This window comes from Ahaetulla prasina, chromosome 6 (genome assembly GCF_028640845.1).
Source record: "Ahaetulla prasina isolate Xishuangbanna chromosome 6, ASM2864084v1, whole genome shotgun sequence".
Classification (NCBI taxonomy): domain Eukaryota; kingdom Metazoa; phylum Chordata; class Lepidosauria; order Squamata; family Colubridae; genus Ahaetulla; species Ahaetulla prasina.
Window position 1 is genome coordinate 54173018 of NC_080544.1, and position 19033 is coordinate 54192050.

Sequence of the window (19033 nt, forward strand, 5' to 3'; positions counted from 1 at the left end):
AGTTAAATGATGACATAACTGCCCTCCTGCTGTTGAGGTCTGGATAGTGAGCAACAGGCTAAAATTTTATGGGGAGTAATAGATTAAAACTGAAACACAGAGCTCCTTGGTTCTTGATGAATTGCCATCTCTAGTCATGGAGGGGTTGCACTGCCCCAGACAGATCCAGTGAGTAATGTGGGAGCTCTCTTGAATTCATGAGACCTGCTCTACGCATAAATAGCAGTCATGGCCAGCAGGGTCTTTGCCCAACTGCGTGGTTTTGTGCCAGTTATGCCCATTCCTGGACCAATGTCCCCTTCTTAAAGTCACGAACACCCTGGTCATCTCCCATTTGGACTATTGCAATGCATTCTACATGGGACTGCACTAAAGAAGGCCCTTTTCAATGATAACTTCCTCCCTATAGAATATCATTCACTTAGAAATAAAATTAGCCCCTATCTTGTTACTTTTATGGAAGGCTCTGAAGATGTTAGCAGGCCTGGGGATCCAAGATTGATACACAGCCAATGAAGTGATCAGTGGGAATATATCTGTTGTCACTTCAACGGTGTGGTGGTGGGGAATTGTGCTTTGTATTTCAATTCTGTAAGACATCAGGAGCCCTTCTGTTTGATTTGGGCAGCCTTATAAATTGGTTTAAAAAATGAATAATTTCTCATTTCTGAATGTTCAACTCCATTGAGTTCAAAGGAGCTTATTTCTAGTTGCATATAAGCAATTAGATTCAAAAACTTTTAGATATGCTTTTGATGACTTTTGATTTTATGCAGCATTTAGATTCTCTGGAGAAAGCTAGTTTATTCATCACATTAATGCATTAATTATAACTCCAGTGATTAGTTCAACTCTGCATTAATACCAAAGGACACTTCACAAAATGGCATATCTATTTGTAAAAATTGTAAATTGAGATCATTTTTAAAAGGAGGATAAAGATAGATAGATGATAGATAGATAGATGATAGATAGATAGATAGATAGATAGATAGATAGATAGATAGATAGATAGATAGATAGATAGATAAATGTGTGTGTGTGTGTGTGTGTGTGTGTGTGTGTGTGTGTGTGTGATTTTCTGCAAATAATTTATAAAGCCTTCTTATATTCATACCGTTAGTTTACATTTAAGTAACCTTCAATTTGGGAGAGAGATAAGCAAATTGTGTGTGTTAGAACTGATAAGATGGGTATTCATTTCACATTTTACAGTTAAGTTGCAAACCTAGTGCAAAAGTTAATCATTCAGTTGCTACCAATATTTGTCATTGGTAAGATTACCCATGAAAGCCATCTTTGACATAATATGTTGAGAGATGTCAGTTTAAAGTGTTCATGTTAATTGGAATAGGTGTTAACATTAAAGAAATGCTAGACTTGTCTAAAGACCCAAAATAATTAAGTGCAAATCTCACATCAATCACATTGTTTATTGTATTTCATTATTCAAGTTCTCAACCTTATTTGCTTAAAATAAAATCGGCTCATTAGTTTTTCTCCAGAACAAAAGCATACCTCTGCTTTCAAAGAAAAGAAACTAATAATTAATTCCCACTGACTTCCAGTTTTGAGGTTGGAAAAACTTGGAAAACTGGAAGTGGGACATTGTGAGGATGGAACTGAGAATTTTCTGTAATCAAATTCTCCCAGTATTTGTCTAAGACTGATTCAATTTAGGACAGTTAAATCAATGTCCCAAATTTATTCCCCCCTATAATTGAAAAGATTCCCCACCCCCACCCCAGAAAGAAAAGCAGTGTACTTATCCTCCCTGCTTACAACAAGCTGATCGCCAAGGGAAAAATTGCTGAAACATTTCATTCAAAATAGCAGAACCTTCTGTTGTTTACATACTCCAGTTCAAGCTCTAGCAAATCCTTAAAGCATTCCTCAAGCAACAAGGAACCAGAAAAAGTAATCTCAGCAGTCCAAATTTTGTTAAACTGTTACACAAAAACATTTTATTTGTAACCAGATTCATATCCTTAAATTATGTATCACATCTGCTAGAAGTAGTAAGACCTATTTAAAGATGGCCTACCTACATAACACTTGTGTCCACTAAAATTTTTTTCACAAATATGTTATTAACATACTACTTTCCTACTTGGTGTTGAGTAGGCTAATCTCCATTAAATATGAAATTTTATTAGTAAGAAATCCCTGTAATCTACAACAATGGCAAGAATTTATTTATAAAAATAATAAAGTTGGGGATAGATAGATAGATAGATAGATAGATAGATAGATAGATAGATAGATAGATAGATAGATAGATAGATAGATAGATAGATAGATAGATAGATAGATAGATGGCATACACAAGTCACACAATGATAACATACACAAATCACACAATGAAAGTTGTCAGCATTCATCAGAAATCATACCAATTTCCATTATATCACCTTGGTTGAAAAATATATCCAACCTAGATGTACACTGCCAGCTGGTTCAAAATCTCTCATTAACATCTTTGGCCATTATTCTAATTCCAAGTAGAAATTCAGGATTCCAAAAATATCTACCTTTCTCCTACAACCAAAATGATGAACAGGCCATTTATTTTATTTTCTTGAGAAAGTAGTGAATGTTGCCATTGAGACTAACTTCTGTTAAAACTGATTTGCAGAATGTTGGCAAGAATCAGTACCGTATGTCTCTCTGTCACCACTGCAGGAAGAAGATGTTTTCCCAAAGGTTATTTGGCAAAAATGGGGAAGGCAAGAGCAATTGCTGTTATCAGGCTGACTGTCCAGGATAGAAGGAGAGAGAATAGCCTTCAGGGAAGGGCTGCTACCAAGACAATGATCAGATAAAAGAGTAGAATCCAAGGCAGGATGTAACCTGAGTAAACATCTCAACAAGCTTCACCCTAGCTCTCATCCCAAACAAAAAATGGAGGGAGAAGGAAAGTGCATTCAGATTTGCAAGATTCTGTAACTATAGTTTATGATAAAAGACATACTGACCTACATAACATTGAAATCTGATCTACCTTATGGGGCTAAAGCCAAGGGGAGAATTGCTAAAATTTTCCCTCTTCAGGAAAATACCTGAAGAGAGAATACCTGTTATTTTTCATAGCACCTGTTCTGCGGAACATCATTCTCCTGAGATTTAACATAACATAACATAACATCAGAGTTGGAAGGGACCTTGGAGGCCTTCTAGTCCAACCCCCTGCCCAGGCAGGAAACCCTACACCATCTCAGTCAGATGGTTATCCAACATTTTCTTAAAAATTTCCAGTGTTGGAGCATTCACAACTTCTGAAGGCAAGTCGTTCCACTTATTAATTGTTCTAACGGTCAGGAAATTTCTCCTTAGTTCTAAGTTGCTTCTTTCCTTGATCAGTTTCCACCCATTGCTTCTTGTTCTACCCTCAGGTGCTCTGAAGAACAGCCCAACTCCCACTTCTCTGTGGCAGCCCCTGAGATATTGGAACACTGCTATCATGTCTCCCCTAGTCCTTCTTTTTGTTAAACTAGACATACCCAGTTCCTGCAACCGTTCTTCATATGTTTTATCCTCCAGTCCCCTAATCATCTTTGTTGCTCTTCTCTGCACTCTTTCTAGAGTATTTGGAAGGTCCCGTCCTGTTAGAAATCTGAAAAGCTTTAAAATTAAGCTATTCCTTCAAGAATAGGGCTAGGATGTTAGATGAGTTTGGCTATATGACAATTGGCTTTATTTTACTTGTACGCCTCCCAGAGTCCCTCTGTGTGGGAGATGGGCGGTTTCTATATTTGATGAATAAATACATTTTTTAAGGATCTTGGCTACATTTATTCTGGTGACTATTTGTAGGAGAAGAGCAGGTAAAGCTGGGGGTGGAGTTAAATGAGTAATCAGCCTAAAGTCATTCTGTCCTCATAAACATTCTAAGCCCAATTCCTATTGAATTCCATTTAACATTATCTGGCCAATTTAGTATTGAACCTTAATTGACTAGATTCTTGAGTTTAGGCTTGAATATATCTTCTGTGGTGAAACTTAGCATATGATCATGATCCTTTGACACTAATCTAGTCAACTAATTTTTTTTAAAAAAATAATTTTTATTCAACAGTTTTTTAAAAAAAACAATTTTTTACAATTTTCTTATTTTCAAAAATTTCACATCAGTAAACATTTCTTACATATCCATTTTTCTCCCTTACTTCAATTTGCCATTTATACATATAGTTCATATATTGATTTATATACATAAAGATAACAGTGTACTCAATAATGATCATACATTCTGTATCTGTTCCATTTTTACTCGTATGTTACTGCATTTCAACTCCTATACTTTCCTCATTTACTCTTTCCTTGCTTTTTAGCCCTCTCCTCTAACCATTCATACCATTTCTCCCACACTATATAATATTCTGTTTTTTCCTTTTATTTCTTTTGTAAGTTTGTCCATCTCTGCACACTCCAAAACTTTTCTAATCAAATTTTCTTCTGTTAGTATATTATTTTTCAAATTTTATGTGTATATTATTCTTGCTCCCATTGCATATGTATAATTAAATATTGTATTTTTTATCATAGATCCCTGGATGTATTCTTAATAAAATTATTTCTGGCTTCATCTCTATATGCTGTCTGGTTATCTCTTCTAATTGTATTTTAATTTTTCTCCAATACTGTTTTGCTTTGGGGCACGTCCACCACATGTGGTAGTATGTTCCCTGATGTTGTTTACATTCCAGCATGTTGATGGGGTATTGGGGAAGTAGTCAACTAAACTTCTATATTAAGTGCCCTAGATAAGGGGTCAATGGAATTCAAGAGTTGGACATTTTGAGGGAATATAACGACTCTAGGCTGATGACTTGTTTAGCTCCACCTCCCAGCTCTGCCTACCCTTCTCCTACACTATTTTTCTAAATTTGGAAGTGTTATTGTTATGTCTTTTATTTATTGTTCACCACATAGAATTGTGGAAATGAAAAGAACCACCATAAAAATTATATAAATAAGCAATAGTGTTAATTTTGTTGTATACACCAGGACATTAGAAATCTAGTCACCAAATCCCATTTAACTGATAAAAGGCTGACAGATACTGGATGGTATGGAATATATATTAAAAAAGAAAAGGTGAACTCTGATCAGCTTCCCAGCAGGGACCAATCTGCCAGAAGTTTTAGGAAAAACGTATAAATATTTCAACATGTAGAAATTGTTCACATCCTTTTAACAAGGAGAAGTTCCTTTTCCTCTCTTCTGTGATGGGTACAACGTTCTGAGGTGGATGCAAAAATTTGCAGAAAATATTACAGTTTGCTTGTTCATTTCTAGAACCCTAACCAAGATCAGTTAGAATCAAATAAAATCTGGTGGCTTATGATATAGAGGCAAATTCTAATTCAAGCTAATGGATTATAGTTTACACATTATACTTGTCCCTTTTAACACCAATCTGAATTCCACCAATAAAAGCTTCATACCAAGTTTTTTTTTAGAAGTGATTTGCTCTTTTCATCTTCTTAGGGCTGAAAGTGACTGGCCCAAAATCACCCAATTTGCTTTGTGCCTAAGGCAGGATTAGAACTCAGGATCTCCCGGTTTCTAGCCCAATGCCTTAACCATTACAGGAAGCTGGCTCTTCAAATGAGTATCTGTTGCTAAAAATCTTTTTTGCTCTGTGGAATGATAAAAAAAATACTTTCAATTCTTGGTAGCTTTTCACATTCCTGGATCCAAGTAGCATATTAAGAATAAACAAACCGTACCAAGGAGAATCAGATAAAATCCCAAAATCCTTAAACTCACATGCAACTGTTGTGTTTGTACAAATGGTAGCTCAAAGCTACCTAGAGGGAACATTCTAAGTAAGCAAACCCATGAAGTTTCAATGATGTGTTTGGTTAGCCTATATACCGCTGATATTCCATTTCATGTTAAGAACAAATGCAGCAGAGGTGGGTTTCAGCAGGTTCTTACCAGTTCTGGAGAACCGGTAGCGGAAATTTTGAGTTGTTCGGAACACTGGTAGTAAAAATTCTGACTGGCCCTGCCCCCATCTGTTCTTTGCCTCCCAAATCCCAGCTGATCGGGATAAAATGGGGATTTTACAGTAGCCTTCCCCTGCCACGCCCATCAAGCCACACCTACCATGCCACACCACGCCTACCAAGCTACACCCACAGAACCAGTAGTAAAAAAATTTGAAACCCACCACTGAAATGCAGTTAACGAGGAAGCAAAATTTTCCCCTATCTTTGCCTACAGTCTGATGTTTGTCTTAGGGAGGGAGGGAGGGAGGAAAATTTCTACTTTAATCCAGGAAAGTATTAAGTGTATGTATAAGATGTTCAGTGGAAAACTAAACAAAACAATAACGGAGAATCCTGCCATGTTGCTGACTGTAATAAAGAAATTATCTGTAGGGACTTTGAACTTTCCAAAAGATGAATAAACAAGAAAAACAATGGATTATTCTTAGAACTCAACTCATTCTCTCAAGTGCCAGCTAAATTTATCCAGTTTGCCATGAACAAAGCTACTGCCAGATTATTCACTGTGTTTTATGTTGGTAAGTGAAAATGTACGCATCATAGCAGACATACCAGCTCCTAAAGCATGAGGTTGGCTCTCATTATAACATAAGTCAGCACATAAGGTGATTGTCCAAAATCACTAAAGTGCTGTAATGTGTGGCAATTTAGGACAAAATTGCTCCAAATATACTGACTTCTGATAGTTTCAGATATTAGTATAGCATGCTGGCTTCATCCCTTTTATTTCTAAATGGCCTACAACTACATAAACATGGGATGTTCCTACTTGAAGTCTTTGCCGGCAGAGGTAAAGTTGGTGAAACAAAGTAGAGAGAGGCAAGACAAAGTTACACCAGAAATAAAACGGTGGGAGAGAAACTTTATTCTTACTGAGCCTGAAATCTAATTTCAGCATTTCCATCCTTTGCAATCTGCCTGTACTTATTTCCCTGACAAAGAGATGTCCCTTGAAAACACATTGGATCTCAGTTATAGTAAAATATGTTGTTGGGATTTTTTGCTCTCTGTTTCATCCTATCTCAAAAAGAGAGAGAAAGAGAGAGGATCTTTTGAATTATGAAACTTACAGATTCAAGTAGGATTGGAATAAAGGATTTGTTCATTTTCCTATTTATCCTTTCCTTATATGTTTATTTTATTTTATTTAGCATATGGCACCTTACATGTTTAAACTGGTTACATTTCCCCCTTTCCCAAGCAGTTTTTTTTTTAATCTGATGATTGCTGAAACAATTTTCTGACAACAGCTGTTTGGAGTGACTTATTAACATAATTGTTTTATTTCCTTGTAGCAATCTTTAGCTTCAAAGCTACTTTGAACCTGATTTAATCATACAGTATCCCCACATTTTAATTCATTTAGCAGTGCTCTGACATTGCACTGACAAATTTTGGCAGTCAGATTTCAACAGTGTAAGTGGAAATAAGGGACAGGCTTTTAGAAGGCCTTTATCTCTCAGATAGCCAAAAATCAGTTACTCAAGCTAATTTCATTAATTTTTTGAAGTTTGGGGGGGAGGCTTTTATCAGTGGGAAGGAATAGTACCGGGATTGCCATATAAAAAACTTTGAAAAAGATTCCAAAATAAAGACCCCCCAAAAAATGTTTAACTGCACATCCAATATGGTAATGCAATTACCTCACCAGATGGCCTCCAGAAAACTGAAATGCCAAATTGTACCCATAACTCTCCCTGACCTTTACTAAAGAGATAAAGAAACATGGAGGTGAGATGGGCCTGCCTTCTTCAAAATGGGTCTTGTTGCTTCCAGTGGACTTCTATAATTCTGCAAATCTAGCGTTTATGGTAGCAGTGCAAATCTCAGTCTATGTTCCTGCCCCAATGGCTATACCTGCTTAGAATCCAAAGGCTACTCTCCAGCCAGTGGTGGGTTTTTTAAAAAATTACTACCGGTTCTGTGGGTGTGGCTTGGTGGGTGTGTCAGGGGAAGGATACTGTAAAATCTCCATTCCCAGCATACTCCAGGGGAAGGATACTGTAAAATCTCCATTTCCTCCCGATCAGCCGGGACTCGGGAAACAGAGAATAGATGGGAGCAGGACCAGTCAGAGCTGGTATTTACTGGTTCTCCAAACTACTCAAAATTTCTATTGGTTCTCCAGAACTAATTAGAACCTGCTGAAACCCACCTCTGCTTCCAGCTTTGGTTACAAAATCATTCCAATGATTTAAGTGGATTTTGGCTGGATGGAGTCTGCTGAATCTAGAGCATGGTGCTCAGTACATAAATCTTTGATGACTTTATAAGGATTGGAGAACATGTATATTGCAGCTGCTGACTTTCTTCCTGGGTACAGTAATTTGGCAAGTAGGTTTTATTTTCTGAATGGCAGAAATATCTTCTGAATCCCCTTGCTAGATTCACTGGCAGAGTTTTACGATAATTATACCACAACTGTGTATGTGGTTTTACACTGATTTACCAGACCCAACTCTTTGGAGAACGCTCAGTGAGAGAAGAGACTCCATCAGCTCAACTGAAAAAGCCGTTTAAGCAATTTGAGCATTATAGATGCTTTAGCACAAGGCTCCTGAGTATAGACAGAGTATTAAGCACAGCCACCATTAACTTAGCTTTTAAGAATGGCTTCTGCTGTATAATAGAGTAGGTGAGCCTTGAAGTTAGGGTTCAAGAGGACATTAGTTAGACTTCAGAGTTAGGGAAGTTGGAATGTGATATTTAATAGGGGCAGCATAATGAGTCCATGGTAGTATTTTAATAAATTTGATAATTAATTTCTAGGCAATCCTTTTTTATAATCCTGTAGTTCCTTGTCCCTTGATTATAACAATATCCTGTTTTCTTTGTTTCGACCTTGCCCATGGCATGATACTCAACATGCCCATGTGAGCTTGATCTGGCTTTGCAAACCTGTAATAAATATTTGCAGATTAAAGGACTCTGGTGTCTTGCTTGAGTAGACAACAAACCTCAGGTCAGATACTTGAGAACAGAGAAAAAATTGTAAACAGAAGAGAAATAAATTCAGAAGTTCCTTTTACAAATTTTTGTTCCTCTTTTCACTGAACACTTTTTATTCCAGTTGATCATTTTATGTCTTTTGTAAATTATAAAACTGCTTTATAAGTAGATAGTTTTTCCTTCTTTTTTTACTCAAGGTATTTTATTTTTGCATGATGACTTTTAGACTGCAAGCCTGAAACCAGGGGTTTTTTTTTCTCTTAATGACCTTTATAAGCTGTTCTGGAAATCTTTCTCAGCTGAATAGCAGAGTAAAAATGTTTTAAATAAATTAGTAAATTGGGAATTATGATTTAAGGATATATGTTCCCTAGCTCCCTTCACAGAACTATCATTTCCTTGCAGTTAATTAAATCTAAAGTCTTATTAAGAAATCAAGTATTAGTTTAGTACCAGTAACACAGTGGCATCTAGGGACTACAAGGAACAAAAAGCACATAGTACAGATTGTAAAAATTACTGCCCATAGTTTTGTTATCCATTTTTCATGCAAATAAAATGTTTCTGGGCTAAATCTTATGATCCAAATGGAGTTGGGGGTGTCTAACTGAAATAACCAATCTGTTCTGCAGTTCTACCTTTTCTAAACACTATCAGGCATTTAGCTGGACACAAGCATTGCTTTACTCCAATAATTTCTGTTTGCACTTGACCTAATTAGTCAGCAGTCCTTCAGCAGTTTGTACCCTCCCGATTAGAACAGTATTTCATGAGATGATAAAGAGGGAGGGAACTGGAAAGGGAAAAATATCAAAAACCTTAAACATGATTTTGACCTAATTCTTGGCCTTAAAAGAGGTACATGAATGGATTTGCAAAAGCTTCTCAGAGCATAATAAAGCAGGCTATTGTTCTGTTTAACATGTGGTGTAACAATGATTAAATACAAGGGACCATGGCAATATATGCTTGAAAAGGTCAGTTCCCATTTGCTGATTAAGTCTTGAAACCAAACACAGAGATGACAAAGATCTACCATGCTTTAGAGGTGTCAATTTTATTCATTTATTTATAAATCCATTATGGCTATTCCTGTTTACATGTTACATTTTCTTAAAAAGGTCAAATGGCATGGTATTCAGGGATTGTTGTAGCAGTTACAACTTTGATTTAGAAAGATATTCCAGAAACCACTTTATTTTTCCAGTGTAAGGCATTTGTTTACTTGTTTCATACAGTACATTTAATACCAGAACCCTAAAAATATGCAACCCACATTCTCAAGCCAAGATCTTTTACAAGGCCAATTAACTTTTCCCTTGTGCTATTTCAGACCAAATGGCTAAAATTTACAGTTTATTCCACCTTAAGTCATTTTTCAGATGATAAGAAGGCTCTCTGGTTTTCTTTCTGATGAGTTTCTGGAGATAGCCAATCCCATTCATCTAATTGAGTGAAAGGGTCACCCCAGTGCTGGCAGTACAGAAGCCATTTTTCTACCTAAGAGCTCAGTGTGTGATCAAGGAATTTCATTAACACAGCCAGCTAGAGTATATTTCATTTCCTCTGTATTTACTTATTATCACAAAATTGTAACAGTTCAAAGAGTCATCAAAGCATCACATCTAATTCAACACTCTGCTGCATATATGATCCTCTAGAACAGGGGTATCAAACTCATGTTGTCATGATGGCATCACATGACATATCAAGACTTTTCCCCCTTCGCTAAACTGGGTGTGGGCATGGCCAACGACTGACTCATCTGGCTCATGGGCCCCGAGTTTGATAGCCCTACTCTAGAACATCTCTGAGAGAACACTATCTAGTTTCTGTTTGAAGACTTTTGGCAAAGAAGAAATTATGGCAACCCTATCAGATAGACTAGACTAAGAAACAGACACCAGATCTTGTTCCAATAAAGTAGCTTATCTTGTAAGTCTGAATGTGCTACCTTCCTTTTTCATCTTATTGAAAATTAACAAGAGGGGAGCACTGTCTGAGACACTTTCTCAAAGTACTTTCTTGGCCTGGGCTCAGGTTTCATTTATCTGAAGATCTTCCTTTTGTCCTTCAAGGCCATCCTGTTTATCTAGCACATTCTATCACTTTCCGTGCATCTTACTCAGTGGTGGGATTCAAATAATTTAACAACCGGTTCTCTGCCCTAATGATTTCTTCCAACAACCAGTTTATCGAACTGCTCAGAAAGTTAGAAACCGGTTCTCACGAAGTGGTGCGAACTGGCTGAATCCCACCACTGATTTTACTCCAGTCACCTAAAGTTCATATAGTGAAGATGTTCACCTGACATCTAATCTGAACCTAGTTCCTTGTAGTTTTAAGCCATTGATTCTGGCCTTTCCCTCTGGCTTGAGTTTTAAGTTATTCTTTTTATATCATAAGGAAGCCATTTCAAAATATTTCCCTTCCTATTATGGATAGACCATTGCAAAGGTACTATTTGGAAACATATTGAAAACATGGTTCTCAATATCCTATCTAAATTTGTATCTCTGCTACCTGATTACTGTGTAAAATAATTTAGCAGTTGAATACAAACCAGTTGTTACAAACCATAAGCGGATGTTAACAAACCATAGGACCAATCTGTAAGGCTGGAAAAGCCAGCTAAACAGTTTGCGATGTCTCTAACTGAAATCTCTTATTCAGCTCTTCAAAACATTAGAAATACATCAACCTTCCCCAAATTGGAGTCTCCAAATGTGTTGGCTTATCTCTGGAATTCCCAGCCTTCATCAACAACTCTGCAAATTTCAGCCCAAATATAGCAGGAAAACATGAAATTGGGGACATACAAGATACAACACAATGCAGACAGATTGCCTCCATCAAAAAGAAAAAATTGTCCTTATCTATGTGTCTTGATCTTTCTGGTAAGAAGTATTAAAATTCCAGCATTTCCAATGTCAATTACAACAAATAGAAGAAGTCACACAGGCTTTGCACTTTTATTATCTTGTTTTACTGCAACAGGGAGAAAGTGACTCTCTCATTTTAAACTGAATACAAGGAAAAACTGTATATTGACCCAGCAGCCTAATTCATATATAAGGCCTGGCCTCAATCCTGCTAAATTGCAATACCTTTGCAATAGACTTACAATGGCAGCATTATTTTTGACTGTGTATGCTGGTGTATTCATTCCCATGTCCCCATCACACCCCCATTGTTTCAGCCCTTGGATACTAATACATATTTTAGAAATAGCTCCATATAAATAGTATGAATTTCCTTGCACTGGAAAATGAGTCTTTACAAAAAGAAATTTTAAAGTCTGGGTTAAAAACACTTTATGCAAACATTTGTAGTTAATTCTTTAACCTTTTTTAAAAAATGAGCTTTTAGACAAGTAATATATTTGTTGCCAATAACTTATTTTCTTTTCCCTTCTCTATTAGCATCCTAGTTTTAGACTGACTAGGAGTATCCGATTCATTTTTTTTATTTAAGATATTGGATATGTATCCTTACAAAATGAAGGCATACAAGTCTGAAGACTGGATATCCATAGTGTTCCATAGAGTAGGGTGGCATTTTTAAAACAAGGCCCTGTCATCCATATAAAAATTTGCACATAAAGCAAGAATGTATCGATTTTACAGCTTTAAAAGGAAGAGTTTTTCCAGCATCAACAGATAAAAAGTACTTAATCAGATTGTAAATTTAACTGAATATGTTGTCATAATATTGAAAATACAATTCTGATGTTTTCCGCTTCCCTTTTAATAATATTCAGTATATTTATTTGATGAGCTGAGAAAGTTAACTTGCAATAGGTATTTATGGGGAAACAAGCAAGGAAGATAGTTAACAAAGATATTTTATCCTATGCCAACATGATTTTTTACATGTTACAATTATTCTGTTCATTTTCTTTCTCCTTTATACTCATGAATACCATTCACTATGTGACTAATCAAATGAGTTCTATAATCCAATTTTGCAGTGGGAAGAAAAGATTTGTATGGTTCCATATTAGGTAAAAAGCGGGAAATGAATTTGTACATGAAAATATGTTTTTGTACAGGAGAGCTAGCACAAATGAAAATGTAAAAAAAAATCAGTGTGAATCAAATAGCATTGTAAAGTAAACAGAGAATTTCATCTATGGTATCTATTTACAACTACAGAAGGAAGTAAGTTGCATTGAACATATCTCAATGAAAGGATCACAAAGAAAGAATACTTCCTCTTAAACCTCTGAGGTCTTAGAAAGCTCAGCTTTTTTGACAGTTCCTTTTCCAAGTGTGAAATCCTTCATATTTGATTCTCTCAATTGGTACAGAATAAGAGATACAGCCTTTTAACAATACTGCATTTTAAAAAGACAAGACAAACATGATTTTTTGAAAAAACAAATACAGATAGTGAATACAATCAAACACTGGCCATTGTGTCAAAGCTTATATTACCAGTTGTTAAATCCCAACATCCAGAACCATATTGGAAATTTTGGCATTTAATACTATAATATTTGAAATCGATGAGATGGCAGCAGGGGTCCACTCAAATGTGTATCTTTCTTTTGCTTTTCATATAGAATGTGTGTCAAGAAATATTTAAAACAGTTTAAAGCTAATTTTCCTACAAAAGTTAAAGATGCACAGATCTCAAAGATGCAATATCATAACAACATCAGGGACCTTAGATGGAAAATAGAAAGAAAGTGCTTCTGAAAGATATGACTTACATTTTCCTTTCCCAGCCTCATTTGTTCAATGTGCTGAAATACATAGAAAGAACACACTAAAATAAGAATTTTGATCCATCCCTGGGCACATATCTTCTTGGGTTCTGGTTGCACACTAATATTTTAATTGTTTTATCTCACCTGAAGCCTTCAGTCAATGTTCAGTAATTAGACAAGGTGCCACCCACTTCCAATATCCCACCAGAGCTGAACCTAAGACTTGCCTTGCAGATCCCCGCTTCACCCAATTCTTTTCCGGTTTATTCTGCAGAGAATTTTTTTAAAGGACCTCCTAAAGTCATGGTTGAAGATAGTATAGATGACAGGATTCAGGGAACTATTGCAATAACCAAACCAGAAGAAGAATTTGAAGAGGGTATCGGGAACATTGCATCTCCTACAAACAGCAGTCAATGTGTAAGTGAAGAAGAAAGGAAACCAGCAGACAACGAAAACTCCAATCACTACTGCAAGTACGAAGGTGAAGCGCTTTTCTCGGTTCTGTCTCCCCCTCCATCGTGAAGCTTTGGCATTCCTATCCTCTTCTACTTGATTAGGCAAATGGTCCCCAGGCTTAATCTGGCAGAGTTTGGTTTTGCCCTTACTTCTGGGAAGCCTTTCTGCTTTCCTAGGCTGAGGAGTGCCATTGTGCTCTGAAGATGATGTGTCCTCCAGGTCTATACCATTGGCTTCTGATTCCTGGTTTCCTCCTGCCAATGCTGTCTTCCCTCCATTGAGCTTGGTTATCGCAGGCGTATCGTCTTTGTTATCTAACCCATTCTGTCTGCTCTCTACAGTCTCCCCTTGCTTGTTGAGAGGAACTCGAGACCTCCTTTTTGCAATCTGGTAGATACGGATATAGACCAGGATCATGATAAGGCAAGGAGCAAAGAAGGAGCCTATGCTGGAACAGATGATGTACCAGGTCTCCTTGTTGATACTGCAGCTGAGCAATTTGTTCTCAGGTTTCAATTCTGTTTGTTCGTGGAGCTGACTCTCAGGCTCACCCTGTTTCATAATGGAGATAAGTGGTGGGAAAGAGATGACCGCGGAGATGACCCAAACCAGGAAGATGATACTTTTGATACGGCGTGGTGTGCGCTTGAGGTTGTACTCAATGGCCTGTGTAATGGACCAGTAGCGATCCAAGCTGATGGCACAGAGATGCACAATGGAAGAGGTGCAGAAGAGTACATCCAAAGCCAGGTAGATCTCGCACCACACCTTGCCAAAATACCACTGGGCCATCACCTCATTGGCAAGAGAAAAGGGAATGACCAAGGTGGCCACCAGGATGTCTGCTGAGGCCAAGGAAACCAAAAAGAGGTTCTGAGGGGCCTTCAGCATCCGGCTGGTGAAGACAGCAATGATGACTAATACGTTGCCAAAGATGGTGACGATCATGAGCAGCGTGGCCAGGAAGATGAGGGCTAAGGTAGTGGGCAAGGGGTAAGGAAGGCCCTCTTTCTGCCCGCCCTCACTTCCATTCAAGCTCCCATTGCCATCCATGTGCTGTGGGTAGCTGTGCTCCAGCTGGAAAGAGGGTAGGTGGGCCAGGGAAGCGAATCCCCCTTGCTCTGGGTACGGGCTCTTCAGCTTCAACATTAACCCAGCTTCATGGACGTCACTTAAGACAGGCACACCCTGCGAGGAGGAGGAGGAGGATCCCGCACCTGTCTCCAAGGGGGTTGGTCCTTTCTGCAGGCACCGAAAAGCCACCGATTCCAATCAGGAGCAAGAGAAGCGGCTTGGCTCAGCTTCCATAACTGCCCTCCGCCTCCGTTTCAGTCATCGGCGACCGGGTCTCTCCTTCCTACCTTCCCCCACTGTCCCTGATTTTCCCTACAAAGTCCAGCCGAGACGGGAGGGTGCGGGGGGGGGGCTCCTCAAGAGTCCATTCGAGGCAGGCGGAGCGGGAGTCAAAAGTTGCTTCTTACCTTCACCCCGCGAGAGAAAAGGCGAGGACGGGACCTCCGCCGGAGGCAGGCGGCGGAGAGGGAGCCTGGCTTCTCCTGGCGGAGCTGCCCCCGCATGGAGGCGACGAAGGGCGCCGTTCTCGCCAATAAACCGCGCGAAGAAACGCCAGGAGGCAGCGGAGGGTCCCCGCCTCACACTCTCAAAAGGGCGCCGCTCCTCTACGGATACCAACGACCGCAAACGGAGAAGGTTTTAAGGGCTCAGGGTTGGAAACGGGGTGCAAAGTCGTCGTCGTCTCCTCCTCCTCCTCCTCCAGGAAGGCAGCCCTCGCTCTCTGACTGAAGCTCAGCCCTTCTGGGCTCCCAGTTCACTTTATAGCCCCCGATCGGCTCGGCGGTTCAGTGGCTCAGCGTCAGCGCCACGTGGGGAACAGCCCCCCCCCCCACGGTGCTCTTCCCCGCCTCTGTCTCGCAGTCGCTCCTCCGGCAGAGAGGAGCTTTTCAGCCGGGCGGCTGAGGCTCCGGTTTGGGGTTTTTGTTTTTTCCCCGAAAGCAGCCGTCTCCTCGCTCGGCCTCCCTCGGGGAGAAGTCCTGCGTGGTGGACACGCCCACCCGCCAACTTCTCAAACGGTTCGCTCGCACCTCCACCTAAGGCGGCACGCCTCCCTCCGTTCCTCCGCCCTCGCTGGAAGGGATCGAGCTGCAGACACGCAACTTCTCTGAACCTCCCTCCCGGTATTTACACCAAGCCTTTTCCTTTATCTATTCCAGGGGTCTCCAACCTTGGCAACTTTAAGCCTGGCGGACTTCAACTCCCAGAATCCCCAGCCAGCAAAGCTGGCTGGGGGTTTCTGGGAGTTGAAGTCCGCCAGGCTTAAAGTTGCCAAGGTTGGAGACCCCTGCTCCATTCGACCCGCTTCCAGACGTGGAAGTCAAAGCCCAGTTATTACCGAAGCGGAAGGGCGGCGAGGCGCCCGAGCAAGCAGTTGAATGGGCGCCGCGCCTCCGCTGCTGTTGAATACCCCACCCCCGGACCATAATTTGTTAGTCGTGTTTGAGCATTGCACACGCGTCGCCCACTAATCGGGCATACGGTGCATCGCATCTATCGCCATCCTCTCGTTCTTTCCCCTCCCCCCCCTCTCCAATTTCATTTTAGTTATTTTCATATATTTTAACATAATATTTTAAGGATAAGGAGTTGTTTCCTTTCTTGGCAAATCACCCTGGAAAACTTTTAGGTCGAAGAAAGAGGTTCTAAGCACTTCAGATTAATAACATGAATTCAGGTTGTAATTGCACTGATTTCCTTCATGCGTGCCTTGGACGCTATTAATTTCAGTACTTGCATGTTTTTCTTCAATCGTTGAACAGGCTGATCTCTCTACTAACACATATGTTTCCCAATACATCACTGTACAGTATTTATTGGGACTGGCCTGAGAAGATGTGCAAGGTTGTGCTATGAAGCATCTTGCCAGTAATTCCATCATCAGCTGTGGATTGTACCTCACTTGGATAATGCACAGTAAGTATACACCCTTAAAAGGCTGCTTGCAGTATACGACTCAGTATTTCCGTCGACGAAATGTTCAGATTCCTTGCAGCCAGTACCAAGGAGATGGACCATAATTTAACAGTTGCTCCCGGTTCTGTCCTGTTCTTGAGAACCAGTAGTAAAAATGGCAGGAGGCTTTGTCTACCTGCCCGGATGTCATAAGGTACAATCTGCACATGTGCGCGTGCTCCCGTTGTGAACCGGTAGTAACAGTAAATAGAACCCACCCCTGATTCCCAGAATATATATATTTAACTCTCACGAATGCTTGGCATTCAGACAAATCAATCATCAATAGGCATATAGAAATAAACCATATTTACACACCATTCAAAAGAGATAATAAAACAGTTAAGAAGAAAAAACCAGAACATCTTCTCCAGAAACCAACACCCAGATAAACAGGGATTAATACCAGACAACCAAGCAGAAGACAATATTAAGTAGTTCCTAATCAAGTAACTACCAAGGAGAAAACTACATTCCCATCAACACTGGCAGGGCAAGCTATTCTATGTAAACAAGGAGCAAATCTCACACTCAATAACCTTAACCCTAACTCTAACCCTAGCAACTAATGAAACATTTGCTAGCAAACAATCAAGCTCGGAGGGAATCAATGATTCCACAGTTCAATTCTGAGATATATATATATATATATTTACATTAACAAGATCTCTGAATTTATAGCATATCATACTTCAATAATAAGATCATAACATTTTTATGCACGTATGAGCACTGTGCAGTTGATTGAAAATTTTACTAGTATATAGAGTTTTGTTTTGATACAGATTATCACCGTTGAGCTGTAAAGTACCAACTTCAGAAAACTTTTCCAGTTATGCAGCTACCTTGGAGAAACTAAAATAATTTATTTGATGATGCTGAATTTTATAAAATGTGAGCCTGCTTATCTTTCTTTGGATTATAGTCTTTGTGAAATCAAGGGATTCAATACCTATCAGAACTACTTGTCATGCCATAATTCTCAAGCATACATACGTATCCATCATTCAGTTCTCTTTGAGAGTAAGAATCTTTATATAAAACACAATAAGTAATAATGAGCAAAAAATATTTTAAGACCATATTTAAGAGAAAAAGATATTTAAATATTTTTTTACATCAGTGTAATATATTATACAGGTAATCTTTGACTTACAACAGTTCATTTAGTGACTGAAGTTACAACAGCACTGAGAAAAAGTGACTTATGATCATTTTTCACACTCACAACCATTGCAGCATCTTCATCATCATGGGATCAAAATTCAGACACTTTTTGCAACCTTCTGATAAACAAAGTCAACAAGAAATCCAGATTCACTTAACAGTGAATTTGACAACTAATTTGACAACTGCCATGATTCACTTAACAACTCTGAAAAGAAAGATTATCAAATGGGGCAAAATTTGCTTAACAACTGTCTCACTTAGGAACAGAAATTTTAGGCTCAATTGTGGTTGCAAATCAAGAACTGCCTATACTCCTATATAATTCTGCACTTATACCATATCTATGTTGGATGTTCAATCCTGACCGGCTCAAGGTTGACTCAGCCTTTCATCCTTCTGAGATCAAGTAAAATGAAGATCCAGATTGTTGGGAGCAATATGCTGACATTGTAAACTGCTCAGAAAGTGCTGTAAAGCATATAGAGTGTATAAGTCTAAGTACTCTTGCTATCGCTATTGTTATTTTGCCCTAGGAAATCCTGGGTCCATGCCCAATATGTGAACACTAAGTGAAAGACAGATCAGGGTAGAGATTGCACAGATGAAGGATACCAGGGGATGTATGTCTCCACAGTTTGTGTAACTCCCACCTACCTGACCGCAGTTCTTTTCATAGACAGGGAACATTGGGTTAGTCTCC

At 38.9% G+C, this 19033-nt stretch overlaps 1 protein-coding gene and 1 long non-coding RNA gene across 3 annotated transcripts in view; one reads left to right on the forward strand and one right to left on the reverse strand.

The window, feature by feature from the left end:
- ADRA2A (adrenoceptor alpha 2A) overlaps positions 1–16248 on the reverse strand; it is a 119999-nt gene extending 103751 nt beyond the window's left edge. Inside the window, exons 1-2 of one of the 2 annotated variants that reach the window (XM_058189418.1) lie at positions 13822–16248; positions 13681–13713 (exon numbers count right to left, since the gene is read on the reverse strand). In XM_058189418.1, coding sequence (XP_058045401.1) covers positions 13921–15285 — 1365 coding nt within the window. In that variant the 5' untranslated portion in view covers positions 15286–16248 and the 3' untranslated portion in view covers positions 13681–13713; positions 13822–13920. Of the gene's footprint in view, positions 1–13680 lie in introns of both variants that reach the window. The other variant, XM_058189416.1, reaches the window with a different exon arrangement.
- Positions 16216–18057, forward strand: LOC131201469 (uncharacterized). Its single transcript, XR_009155862.1, has 3 exons — positions 16216–16331; positions 16971–17124; positions 17949–18057. It is a non-coding gene; the product is annotated as an uncharacterized LOC131201469 (long non-coding RNA).
- The last annotated feature ends 976 nt before the right edge of the window (positions 18058–19033 follow it).